Here is a 13,486-nt window from a genome sequence, read left to right on the forward strand (position 1 = left end):
GTGGGTCTCCACGTGGCCGTGGCCGTATCTAGAACCCTCCCTTTGAAATTCTGTATCAGTAAAACATTGCTGCTCAAGGCAGGGTCAGCTTAGAAACACATGCAGGAGCCAGCATTCTCTTCACCGCGGAGCTGCCGGGGTAATTCCTACCAGTTGGGGTGGTGTTCATTTCCTGTAACAGAAGCGGGGCTTCCTAAATTTGTTTCCTGTGCACATTCCGCTTGGGAAGCCTTGAAGGGTCTGTATTCAGCGGTTGATTGCAGCCCGAGGGGCGCTCCGTACAGGAGCTCCCAGCCGAGAGGAAGGGGCTCTCACCTGGCGGAGAGGAGCTCACGGAGAGACCGTGGCTGAGACGCCGCTTTTCATGCATCTGTTTCTTGGTGTGAGCCGTCAGGAGGCGCTCTGCTGCGAGCAGGTAGACGCAGCCCATGGCTCACTTATTTGTCTTTTCCACGAACCCTGTCATATTAACAAAAAATTACTTAATTTTTAAAAATCACAGTTACTAATGTTCTCCCTAGAAAAAAGCAGACATTGTAGAGTCAAAAAGAAGTTGATAAACATAACCTGTAATGCTTATCACCTGGCGATATCTGCTGTTTATGTTCTGATGTAGATTTTCCCAGAGTTCCCCTAAATTTGTGCATATATGTGTGTGTGTGTGTGTGTGTGTGTGTATAATGTTATGTTTCTGTAATACAGAATCGCACTGCGGTGCACATCACTAAGCAGGAAGGAAAGTGAAGTGAGGGAAGTAACATCCTTTAGAAAGCCATACGGTTTCCTAGTGTGTGTGCGTGTGTTTGTGTGCCGAGTATGTGTGTTTGTATATATATGCACACACGTGTGGGTGTGGATACGTATGTGCTTGTGTGTGTGCACATGTGTGCCGTGTGAGCATGTGTGTGTGGGGACGTGCGTGGGTGTTTGTACAGGGTGTGCATATATGTGAGAGGATCAGTGAAAGTTTCTTCACGCATTTGGCTAGGCCTTGGCTAGCTCCGTAATTTCAGAGCCACTAATTACAAGTTGTCCGTCATGTGTAGAATGCTCTGTGTGGCCGCCCCATGCTTGTGGCCCAGTGAGACGGCTGTCTCTCTCCCGCCATGACCTCCGTTCGCGAAGTCTCTGCGTTGGTCCTCCTCGCCCGACCTCTTCCTCTGAGCCACCCGCTGTCATCACTGTCCGCGCCCTGCAGATATCATCTGTGGAAACTGGAATCTTCCTCGCCCTTTAACTAATAGTGAAAGAGTTTAAAAGCAAGTTATAAATTGTAGATACAGTTTTGCACCTTGCTTTTGGTAATCCGTCTTCTTAAAGAGTGTTGGGCCTTGGCTGGTTTTGCTCAATGGTTAGAGTTTCAGCCTGCAGGCCAAAGGGTCTCAGGTTCGATTCCTGATCAAGGGCATGTACCTGGGTTACAGGTTTGCTCCACAGCCCGGTCAGGGTGTGTGCATCCAGGAGGCAACCAATTGATGTTTCTCTCTCTCTCTCTCTCTCCCTCCCTCCCTTCTCTCTAAAAAAAAAAAAAAAAAGTCAATGGAAAAAATATGCTCAGGTGAGGATTAACAAACAAACAAGAAAAAGCGTGGGGGCAACGGAACACCATTGCTCTGTGACGTCAGCAGAGGGCTGAGTCTCAGGAAGACATTGGGTTGCTTTGTGTTCCTGTAGTCGGTCGAGGGCATCAATGAACGTCTGCCTTTCCAGACCCCCTTCCCACTAATTCCACGAATGACGAGGGCATCGCATCGGCGCCTCACCTTCCCTTCCATGCTCTCTGGATGAGCTGTGTGATTTCAGGCAAATTCTTAAACTTCAGTAATCCTCGCTGAGCTCGGCCTCCTGAAGGTGTCAGGGCCGAGCTCACAGCCTTAGAGAGTGAGGTCAGCAGTGGTCCCTACAGCAGCAAGAAATGGCCCCTGCGGAACCCCTGCTCTGTGCCTGCACCAGGCCCTCAGCATTCCTTGCAACCCACTGGTTATGATTGTGCCATTTTGCCAGTGATGTGGTTGGCAAGGCCACACGGCTGGCAGGATGACAGCCAGGCAACTCATACCAAGTTTGGATCTGATCCATCCATCTATCCCTCCACCTAACGAGGTTTCTTTTTCTCTTGCTGCTCTGACCTCCTGGTATTCTGACCCAAGACCCCCTGAGGCCCCAACTCTGGCTGTTAAGGACAGTGAGACACAGGACCCTGAAATCTTCATACTTTGACGATTCTTTTGAAGGGAGGCTTGGACCCGCCAGAATGGGAAGTAGCCCGCTTTTATGTCACCTTGTTCTGGGAAGGAGTGTGGCGGTCTGTCCTCACCCCTGAGGTGTTTGTCCCTGCCACAGCGGAGAGGGTTAGTGAGCGCCCGATTCTATGCTAGGATTCTGCGCCTGTCTCTTCTCAGTGGGACCTGGGCGAGATGGGGGCGGGGTGAGCTCTGTGTTCTGTTAGGAAGTAGCTTTAAATTAAGGCTGACAAAGTCGAAGTGAGAGAGTGGAAGGTAAAAATGAACGACCCCCCGCAGGGCTCATATCCTGTTGGAATCAGCCCCCAGGAGCCAATAAGGTTTTGATTAGGAGAGGGACCCAAGGGGTGGGGCCGGGGGAGGGAGGACAGGCGTAGTCTTATGCAGGCCCCTTAGCTCTGTTGAGATTCGCTGTAGGATAAAGCTCGGTTAAACGATGTTTACCTCCAGTTGCAATTCATCCCTCATCAGGAGCATTTGCCAGTGTCGATCATTTCAAATTTATAGTCGGCGTCTCCGCTAACAAGGCCTGTGGGGTCCACGGCGTGGGGGCCGGGCTGGGCCCACAGTCCCCTGTGGTCCTGGAGTTAGAGATTCTTTCTCCATTGAAGTTAGGAACAGGCTTTGGGGGATTAGCAGGTCTCCCCGAAGCCCAGTATCACAGACTTTTCCCATCTTTTCAGAACAATAAAGTTGGGTTTGAACCAGCTGTTTGAAACAAGAGTGAAAAAATTCTTTTAATAACAATCATGTTTGAAATGCGAAGAAGGATTTTTCTTCTCACGTAAAATTGGTACGTAGAGGATGTAAATTTAGCTAAGCTTTTTTGGGTTTGTGTGTATCTAGGTATTTGTATTCTGTTGGGATATTTTATTTACTTAATTAAAAATAAAAGAAATGCATGTACATGCTTAAAATATGTCAGCAGTGTGGAAAGATGCAAGTGAAAGCTAGATGTATTTCTCTTCACGTGTCACCCCAGAAACATTTTGTACACAGATGGGACTGCTTTGTACATACGGGTCTTTACTGATTTATTAATTTTAAAATTTTTTTAAAATTTTTATTGATTTCAAAGAGGAAGGGAGAGGGAGAGAGAGATAGAAACATCAGTGATGAGAATCACTGATTGGCTGTATCCTGCACACTTCACACTGGGGATGGAGCCCGCAACCCAGCCATGTGCCCTGACCAGGATTCGAACCGTGACCTCCTGGTTCATAGGTCGACGCTCAACCACTGAGCAACACCAGCCGGGCTGGTTTTAAACTTTGAAAGAAGATTGTTAGCAGGTAGGCCAGGGATATTGAAGGTCAGGGTCATTGAATTAAATAAATACATTTACAGAGACTTAAGCAGGTTAATAGCAAAAGCAAAACAAAACATCGTTCCTGGACTGGCCTTTGCTTTGGGGGTGTGGGGGAGAGCAGTGTGACCGCGGCTTCCCCTGGCAGATTGGAAGCTAGCTCCCTTCACCATGGCTGGCTTGCTGTGTCATGATTACCACAGGGTGGAGTTTCTTGTTCTCGAAGAAGAACTTTCTAATGTGAATTCCGTTAATATCAGTAACAGAAGCCTATTAGGTCTCTGAGCACAGCACCCACCAGGGTTGTATAGACACAACCGTGACAGTGGGAACAGAAATGAGGCCTAGTCCACTGTGGCCCGGATTTCAGAGGCCCTGGAAGGGGGTGGGGTGGGGCGGGTTTGACCTCCAGTCTGACCCCCCCACCTTCAGGTGTGGCACTTCAGCCGCAGCGATGCCTGGGGTGCCAAGCTGGGGGCGGCTTCCTTGTGGCTTTTGCAGTCTCTTGGGGAAAGGAATGGGGACTCAGGGCGAACCCCGATAAAATAGAGGTGCTGTTGGTGGCTGCTGCTACTAGGTTTCCTGGAAAAGTGACTCTTTATCTACCACCCCGTCGATGAGAAAAATAACCATAATCATGAAACATCTCAGACATGCAGACAGTTACAGAGGGTAATGTAGTGCACGCCATGTACTCACCACCAGGCTTAACGATGATAAAGCATTTCAGATGGATGCTTCCCTCCCTCCTCAAGTCGACACTCTCCCGAAATCCACCCCCTTGTCTTTCCCTAAAGATCGTTTCATAGGAAGAAAGGAGGGAGGGTGCCTTTTCTTGTTTCTTTTGTAGACACCATGACCTTGAACTTGGATGGAATAAAATGGCAGCTTGCTTGGCATTAAACCCGGCGCCTCCTATACTTGTTTCCTATCGCTGCTGTAGCAAATCGCTGCAAATCTGGAGTTCAAAACAACACGGGTTTACTGTTACAGTCCTGCGGGTCAGGGGTCTGACACGGGTCTTGCCAGGCTATGATCAGGGTGCCCTCAGGGCTGCGTTCCTCCTGGTCCCAGGGACAGTCTGTGTCCTTGTGTGCCCAGCTCCGGAAGCTGCCCACCTTCCCAGGTCTGTGGCCCTTCCTCCGGCTTCACCGTCACCTGTGTCTGACCCTCCTCCTGTCCTCACATTTCTCTCTGGCCACAGCCAGGAAGATTCTCCCATTTCAGGGCCCTCAGTCTTAGTCACATCTGCAAAGTCCATTTTGCCTTGTAAGGTGACAGTCACAGGTTCTGGGGATCAGGACGTGGCATCGTTGGCAACTCTTAAACCTCCTACCACTCCTCCCATCACTTTCTGATGGTGACTGTGTGTCGGGGTGGACGCCTGACAAATCATGCCTCCAGGGGTGCCGGGCCCACTGCCGGGGGCCCGCCTTGCAGGTGCCCGCCCGGCCTGGCCTCTGCCCCTTCCGCGTCTGTGTGACTAGTGTTGTCAACCTCGGCAGGACGGACACCTGGGGATAATTTTGTGTTGTGTTTGGCAGCATCCCTGGCCTCCACCCACTGGATGCCATCCCCGAGTTGTGACAACCAAACATGTCCCCAGACATTGAAATGCCCTTTGGGGGGCAGTATTGCCCAGTTGAGAACTGCTGTAAACACCCATCTGGGTGAGTATCCATGAGACCTGAACAGGAGCCTGACGGTCAAGCCACCCTGTCTGTCCTGATAATTGTTTGGTGTGGTACAGATTCTCCCAGAAGTGGTCTGTGGTGACTTTGGTCTGTGGTGAAGCGCTCTGTAGTCACTCCTAACCCTGTGCGTGCTCTGCCGGGCTCTGGCATGGCCTGCCGTGGGGCCAGGAAGAGAAGGCGAGTCGTGCCTTCAGGGGCAGCTGTGAGTGCAGAGCCCCAGGGGCCCCCGGGAGCGGATGCCGTCACTGGGTTGGCACGGTCTTCCCAGGGACACAGTGGCTGCTTGCATTTCACCTGTCTGCCCCCCTTCCACCGTTGTGTTCCTGTGGTTGACCTCTGAACCAGGACGCTCAGCCGTGTCTGACCTTCGACCCCGTGTTACCTGCAGGTGGCCCTGGTACAGTGGACCGAAAGTGTGGGCTTAACCCTGGTGGGCCGAGACCAGTCTTCCATGCAGCTGAGGACCCCTGGCGACCAGATCCTGAACTTCACCATCTTGCAGATCTTCCCTTTCACCTACGAGAGCAAGCGCATGGGCATCATCGTGAGGGTGAGTCCTCTCTGTTTATGATGGGGGTAGTTCAGAACCCCCAAGTGCACCGTGAATGTCCCCGTGGCTTGACCTTCTTCCGACCCCTTTTTATTATGTCCTCCGTTGCCCAAACTAACAAGGGAACGTGAGTCCCTAAGCAAGTGGTTCTCAACCTTCTGGCCCTTTAAATACAGTTCCTCATGTGGTGACCCAACCATAAGATTATTTTCGTTGCTACTTCATAACTGTAATGTTGGTACTGTTATGAATCGTCATGTAAATATCTGATATGCAGGATGGTCTTAGGCGACCCTTGTGAAAGGGTCGTTCGACCGCCAAAGGGGTCGCGACCCACAGGTTGAGAACCTGCCTAAGCAGAACGGAAAGTCGTTCATTCATCAGACAGCTGGTCAGCTCCTTGTTAACCCCGTTCTAGCACAATGGTTCTCTACCTTGGCTGCACATTAGAATCACCTGGGAATCTTTAAAATCCTGATTTCTGGGCCTCATCCTCCCGAGATTCTGTTTCTTTGTTATGGGGTGGGGCCACACATTAGTAACAAAGAAACAGAATTTCCGGAGGATGAGGCCCAGAAATCAGGATTTTAAAGATTCCCAGGTGATTCTAATGTGCAGCCAAGGTTGAGAACCACTGGTCTAAGGCAGTGGTCGGCAAACTGTGGCCCCTTGAGTGTGGCTCTTCCACAAAATACCACATGCGGGCACGCATTTACAGTGCGATTGAAACTTCGTGGCCACACTCAAGGGGCCAAAGAGCCGCATGTGGCTCGAGAGCCGCAGTTTGCCGACCACTGGTCTAAGGAATATAGACTGGGCACTTCTTGGTAAGAATATACTTCCATTGTATGCTCTTCTGTTTAATTAAATGTATATCTTTTATTGAGGTGAAGTTCATTTAACATGAATGAGCCATTTTAAATGTATAAGTCAGTGGCATTTAGAATATTCACAATGCTGTGTACCCTTTTGTCAAGTTTCAGAATGTTTTTATCATCCCAAAGGGAACTTGTACCCACTAAGCAGCCACTCACTGTCTCTTCTTCCTCCTACTTCCTGGCAGTCACTAACCTTTCTGTCTCGATAGATTTACCTGTTCTGGGCATTTCATATATTAAGTGGAATCACACAACATGTGGCCTTTTGTGTCTGGTTCCATTCACTTAGCATAATGTTCTCGAGGTTCATCCATGTCCAACAGGTATCAATACTTCATTCCTTTTTATGGCTGAATAATATTCCACATTGCTATCCATTCATCCATTGATGGGCAGTTGGGTTGTTTGCCCCTTTTGGCTATTGTGTCTAATGCTGCCAGGACATGTATGTACAAGAATTACAATACCTGTTTTCAGTTCTTCAGGGTGGAATTGCTGGGTCATGCTCGGTCAGTTACTCAATTGCTGGGTAATTCTATTTTTAAACTTATGAGGAATGTCTAAACTCTTTCTGCAATGCTGCACTATTTTACATTCCAGCCAGCAGTATACGAAGGTTCCAGTTCTTCCGCATCCTCATCAGCACTGTTATTTTCCATGTTTTAAATTACAGCCATCCTAGTGGTTGTGAAGTGGCATTTCATTGTGGTTTTGATTTGTATTTTCCTAATGACTGATGGTGGGGAACATCTTCATTTGCTTATTGGCCACTTGTATATCTTTCATGGAGAAATGACTATTCAAGGACTTTGCCCACTTTTTAATTGGGTTGTTTGTCTTTTTGTTGTTTGTTGTATATAGTCTGGTTACTAGAGCTTTATCTAAGATATGATATGCAGATGGTTTCTCTCATTCTATAGGTTGTCTTTTACTTTATTGATAAAATTCCTTTCATGCACAGAAATTACTAATTTCGAGTAAGTCCAGCTTGTCAGTTTTTTCTTTTGTTGATTTTGACGAGGTATCATATCTAAGAGTTCATTGGTAAATCCAAGGACATGAATTTACTCCTATATTTCTTTCTAAGAGTGTTGTAGGTTTTGCTTTTTAGGCCATTGATCCCTTTGGGGTTAGTTTTTGTATATGGTGTGAGGTAGAGGTTCAACTTCATTCTTTTGCATGTGGAGCTCCAGTTGCCCAGGACCATTTATTGAAGGCACTATTGTTTCCCCATTGAATAGTCTTGACATCCTTGTTAAAAATTAAATATTTAATATTAAAAATAATTAAAATTAAATATTTTAATGGGTTTTCATTTGTGCAATCACCACATTATTGAAGAAATGTTTACTCAGCATCATTTGCCATATTTATTTCAGAACTTCTCTTTATGCTTTTGTAACTTTTATTGAACTACAGCATACACAGAGAAAAGCACAAACATCTGAAATGTGTACACCTCAAGTGCTTACAAAGTTAACACACCCATGCAGCCAGCCTCCAGAGCAAGGAACAGAAGCCCCCCACCATCACCCTTAGCTCCCTCGTGCCCCATTTCTGCTCACTACATCCCCCTCCCTACAAGGATATAAACACTGTCCCATTTCTGTCATTGATTAATTTTGTCTCTTGTTGAACTTTATGTAAAGAAAATTGTACAGTAGATACCCTTTTGAATTTGAATTCATTTGCTCAAATTTTTATTTCTAAGATTCACCCACATTTTTGCATGGATTGTAGCTCAGAAATTTTCTTAAAGAAATAGAACATGCATTCAATCGAAGTCTCCCCATCTGCCACTCCTAGAAGTGTCTCCTGCACCAAGTTCCTCATTCTTAGGAATTTTAAAATACTGTTATCAGACATGTTGAGTATAAATAATGTATATCATGGAGTTACATATTTTTATTCTCTCTCTAAAAGGCATTGTAGTCTATGTATCATTTTTGCACTTCCCGTTTTTTGTTTAACGCTAACTAAACTTAATGCTGAATTTACACCCACTTCATTAAGCTTAGCTGATTTTTGGTACTGCATTTTGTGACTATGCCCCTCTTCCTTCCGTCTTTTGCGGTTCTCTCTTGATAGACACTAGTTAGCTGCCACTAGCAAGAGCACAGCTCTGTGTAGCCTTGTCTGCTCCAGGCTCCATTGTATGGATGTCGGTTTCTCTATGCAGTTCTCCCAGAGGCAGAGTTGCTGGGTTGTAGAATATGCAGATCTTTAACTCCTCCAGGCATCCTCGGCTCTTTCCCCAAAGGGCTTGCTCTAATCTCAGTCCCCCCCCCCCCATACTCCCCCACATTGGATAGTGTCAGACTTTTACAGTGTTGCCTGTCTGAGGACTCTGAATGAGCATCTTGTCTGCCTACTTGCGCTTTTACTCATAGAGACCACACTTTCCGTCCAGGGAAGCCTGAGAACCCTGGAGTCATAGGCCACTTTCTTCTTAAACCTGGCCAGCCACCAGCATGACCGGGGCGCTCAGTGCGTGCAGGTGACCTGGTGCCATCCCAGTCCTGCTTTGGCATTGGGCGGTTGCTGGTGTGTTTAAAGGTTCCGTGCACTACCTGGTATGGCTGGAGAAAACTCTGCCTCAGATCATGAGAATCTTTGGAATAAGAGTCTCATTTTTTTCCGGATTTTTAAAAAAAACACCCACAAATGAGGATCTCTACCACCCTATCTACACAAGTCTTTCTTGCCGTAGGGATCCAAGTTGTAGATTCTATTACAGTCATTGTAATAGTAGTATTAGGAATTGGGAATAGTAGTAATAGCCTGCAACCTGGGCATGCGCCCTGACCGGGAATTGAACCGTGACTTCCTGGTTCATAGGCCGATACTCAACCACTGAGCCATGCTGGCTGGGCCCAGCAGGTGCTTTTACACTCCATGGGGCGTGTGTCCTTGGCACTGGGGGGCTGGAGGGAGCTCCCCTCCCACAGACCTGCTGCTTTTCTCGCTGGTCTCAGCCTCTATGACCCAGGGCCTCCGCATCGGCAGCACACATCTGATGTCGGGAGCACCCGTGGCCTTGGAGCCACAGCGTAAATCCTGGGGAATTAGAGCCATTATCTCCTGTGGAATCACTTTAACTTCGTTCCAGCCTTTATTTTTCCAAGTGTGAGGCCATGGGCTCTGCTAAAGTCATTTCAGGGTTGAATCATCAGGACTGGCCCCCCTATCAGCCATCCTAGAACGAGTGGGCAGCGTGCACCCGCCCTTCCTCTGTGGGAAGGGACTCTCATTCCCAGACACTTTGTTAGGTGTGGCCCCGCGTCTTCCCACAGCAAGAACAGGACTCATGCCTGGAAGTGGGATACTGTTGGGTGGGCAAATGCATCATCTGAAAACAGCACTCCCTCCTACCCAGGTTATAAAAAAGTCAGCATTCAGTTGACATTTGGAACAAATAATTATATAAAGAAGGTCAAAACTACTTGTCTTTATTTTCCCACCAAAGGCGGCTGCTGCAACCTTCTCGGAGAATTTCCCATCAGTTTTTTCCAAGCGTATGAGTGTGTATATCTGTGATCATTTTTATAAAGTTGGCGTTGAACTCCACAGGAGGCTTCCTAAACTGCTCCTCTCCAGTGAGCTATGCATGGTGAAAATGTTCCCCTATTGTTAAAACATGATTTTTTAACAGGACTTTTAATGTGTGCATGGTGTTTTGTTGGAAAAAAGTGTACCATTATTTAATTGAATATATATTTTTGGGTGCTTAGGTTGTTTTTCATTTCTCGCTGCTGAAGGTACATGTATGAGCAGCCATCTTGGGTTGGCTGTCTTGGACACGATACGTATTATTTTGCTAATTTTTCTTGGTTTCTGACCTGTCGTCCTCTTTCTCGTTGCTTTTGATGGGTGGAAGTCAGCACCCAGGGCGTTTGGACCAGTTTTGCATTTTGCATGACTCTCAGGTTCTCATGCTGGGGCCACCTTGCCCGCAGGGGACGTCTGCAAGTACCCGGAGACAGTGTTGGTTGTCACAGCTCCAAGGGTGGCATCTGGTGGGTGGAGGCCAGGACAGCCTCCTCACAAAGAATGCAGCGCCACCGTTCACTGTGGCGGGCCCGGGAACTGAGTGCGAACGTGTCCATGTATCCTGTCTGTTATTTGAAAGTCACCGTCAGTGATAGAAGCTCTTGGTTTATTTTGTGACTGGTGAGTTAGGGTTTGCTCTCGCCTGGTTCATCAGCCCTCTCAAACGTGTGGGCTCCTGGGCAGGACGTGGTGGTACCGTCTGGCGCTCACAGAGCGAGGTCGGGTCTGCGTGAGTCTCTCTTCTCAGGAGGTGGGTACGGCTCAGAGGAACCAGCTTCTTTGGGGCTCATGTGTGTGTCCTTTTGAAGGGACGAGCCTGCCCTGCTTTCTTCTGCACAAGATGTTCCACCGCCTCCCCACGTGGAGCGATGCAGTCGGGCCGTTGGCGTAGATCATCCCCTTGTCATTGTTTGAACAGAAGAGGCCTTTGAACAGGTGCCAGCACCAGACCACAGTGGAAAAAGATGAGGCCCCCAAACAGTGCCACACACCCGGCAGATCTCTGTAAATTTATAGCGTCATCTTGCCATAATATGGGAACGAAGTAACCTGGTGATGAACTTGGTGGGAGGAAATGACTAAGGGGAGGAGACAGTCAACACAGTATTTACATTGGACGGGAGGCTGAGCTCTCTGGAGTCCCTGCTGGAGGAAAGGAAGCCGGGGAGGGGCCTCATTTCCTACGGTTCTCTTGTTCAGCACCATTTGGGTGAAGGGGAAGGGAAAAAAACTCCGAGGCTTTCATGTTCAGACCCCACAGCTCTCCTTGGCCTGAGTCACCCGCGAGCTTGGGCGCGATCTGTCGGCAATAAGGCGCACCGCCCCGAGCTTTCAGACGCAGGGGGCGCTGCGTGGCGGGCGGTGCTTTTCTGAGTAATCATGTTGTTCTAAAAAGATCCTCAGTGATTAGAGGACTTTGAAAGTTATTTTAAAAGAGGAAGCTGTACCACTGATTTGGCGGTGTGTTCTTCCTTTGTATGAAGCGTTAACAGGCACGCATTCTGGGCATCTGGGCAGTAGAATTTAGGCCCCGGGAGGCGTGGGGGTGGGGGGTGGCGGGGTGGTGGTGGTGGTGGTGGTGATGGCCATGCTCAGTTCCCTTGCCCATCTCCCTGCCTCCAGCCTCCAGCCTCCCCATGATGGGCATCATCGAGGAAAGAGTCGTGTAAGGGGCAAGAACCAGCGATTTCCCCATCATCCCTCAGAGCCAGCAGTCCTCAGCCTTGGCGCTGTGGGCGTTTGAGGCCGGGTGGTTCTTGGTTGTGAGTCTGTCCTGTGCACTGTAGGATGTTCAGCAGCCCTGGTCTGTACCCACTAGACTCCAGCAGCATGCCCCCCCGCCCCCCACTCTGACAACCAAAAATGTCTCCAGACATTGCCCCATGTCTCTGGGCAGGGGTGGGTGGGGGGAATTACCCCCATTGAGGACCTCTGTGCTGATAAGCCTCCTTTTCCACATACAGAGTGACTGAGGGCTGTAGAGTTACTGCCACTCAAGCGGAAAGGGGTGCGGGGCGGGGGAGCATTTCCTGTGTGTCTGGCCCTTTGCTACGTGCTCTGCGTAGTTGGTCTCGTTTAAGCCACACTCACCTCTGCAGTAAGCGTTGTTAGGGTCCCTATTTTACAGGTAAGGAAACCGAGGTTTAGAGAAAAGATGTAGCTTGTCCGGTGGGGGATCGGCTGGGGCTGGTACCAGGTTTGAGCATTTGATGGCTGTACAGTGGGTTACCCACTCCCCAGAAAGCCTGGCCAGGTGAACTGAAACTCCCTAGCCCAGTGCTCAGCTACACATCGCGGGTGGAGGGGGTGGCATCATCTAGGTCAGTGGTTTTCAGTGGAGGTTTTGCCTCCCAGGGGACATGTGTTCACGTCTGGAGACATTTTGTGGGTCTCCCTGGGTGCTGCTGGTGTCTGGTGGTGGAGGGCCAGGGATGCTGCCGGAGACCCTGCCCGCACTGCGGAGAGTTCTCTAGGCGAGCGTCATGGTGCCAGGGCTGAGCAGCCCTGGTCCAGGGAATTGTCTCCGGTCTGCGGGGTGGGGGTGGGGGTGGGGGTGGGGGGGCGCCGTGGTGACACTGGCCGGCCAGTGTGTAAACGGAGTTATCTTACAGCGTGGGAGCTGTTCCTGCTGGAATGGTAGTTACTTAAAAAAAAACACAAACAAACAAAGTTCTTACATCCTTTTGATCTTGCTTTCATCATTTAATAATTTTTCAAATGCTCTGAGTTTTCTGCTATTTTCTGTGGCCTTTGCCCCAAAGCGAGGCCCCCTCTGGCTTTTTATCTCTGGCCAAGTGGAAAACATGGGCGTCTGCTGAGCACACGGGGCGCACCAGCTGCCAGGGGAAGCGGGCACGGGGGCCGGCGGGCGTTCCTCCCGCTCAGGCCTGCCTTCCCGCCCGTCTAGGATGAATCAACGGGGGAAATTACCTTCTACATCAAGGGAGCCGACGTCGTCATGGCTGGCATCGTGCAGTACAACGACTGGCTGGAGGAAGAGGTGAGCGTGATGTGGGCGTGGGAACCGGCCTTGCCGGCACCTCTGGAGGCCTGCCCTCACAGGGGGCTGGGAGGGGGGTCTCTGTATTCGTTCTCCACGTAGCACATCACCCCAACATGCTGCAGCTTCGCATAACACATTCAATTCTCACTGTTTCTATGGGTCAAGAATGCGGGCACGGCTTGGCTGGGTCCTCCACCGGGTCTCTCACAGGCTGCAGTCAAGGGGTCGCCTGGGGCTGGGGTCTCATCTGAAGCCTCAGCCG

General features: G+C 49.4%; 1 protein-coding gene across 4 annotated transcripts in view; it reads left to right on the plus strand.

The window, feature by feature from the left end:
* Positions 1 to 13,486, plus strand: part of ATP9A (ATPase phospholipid transporting 9A (putative)) — a 119,065-nt gene that overhangs the window by 83,153 nt on the left and 22,426 nt on the right. For all 4 annotated transcript variants that reach the window (XM_059705290.1, XM_059705288.1, XM_059705289.1 and 1 more), the window contains exons 15-16: positions 5,632 to 5,793; positions 13,129 to 13,221. In XM_059705290.1, the coding sequence (XP_059561273.1) occupies positions 5,632 to 5,793; positions 13,129 to 13,221 (255 nt within the window). The remainder of the gene's footprint in view (positions 1 to 5,631; positions 5,794 to 13,128; positions 13,222 to 13,486) is intronic.

This window comes from Myotis daubentonii, chromosome 8 (assembly GCF_963259705.1).
Source record: "Myotis daubentonii chromosome 8, mMyoDau2.1, whole genome shotgun sequence".
Taxonomy (NCBI): Eukaryota; Metazoa; Chordata; class Mammalia; order Chiroptera; family Vespertilionidae; genus Myotis; species Myotis daubentonii.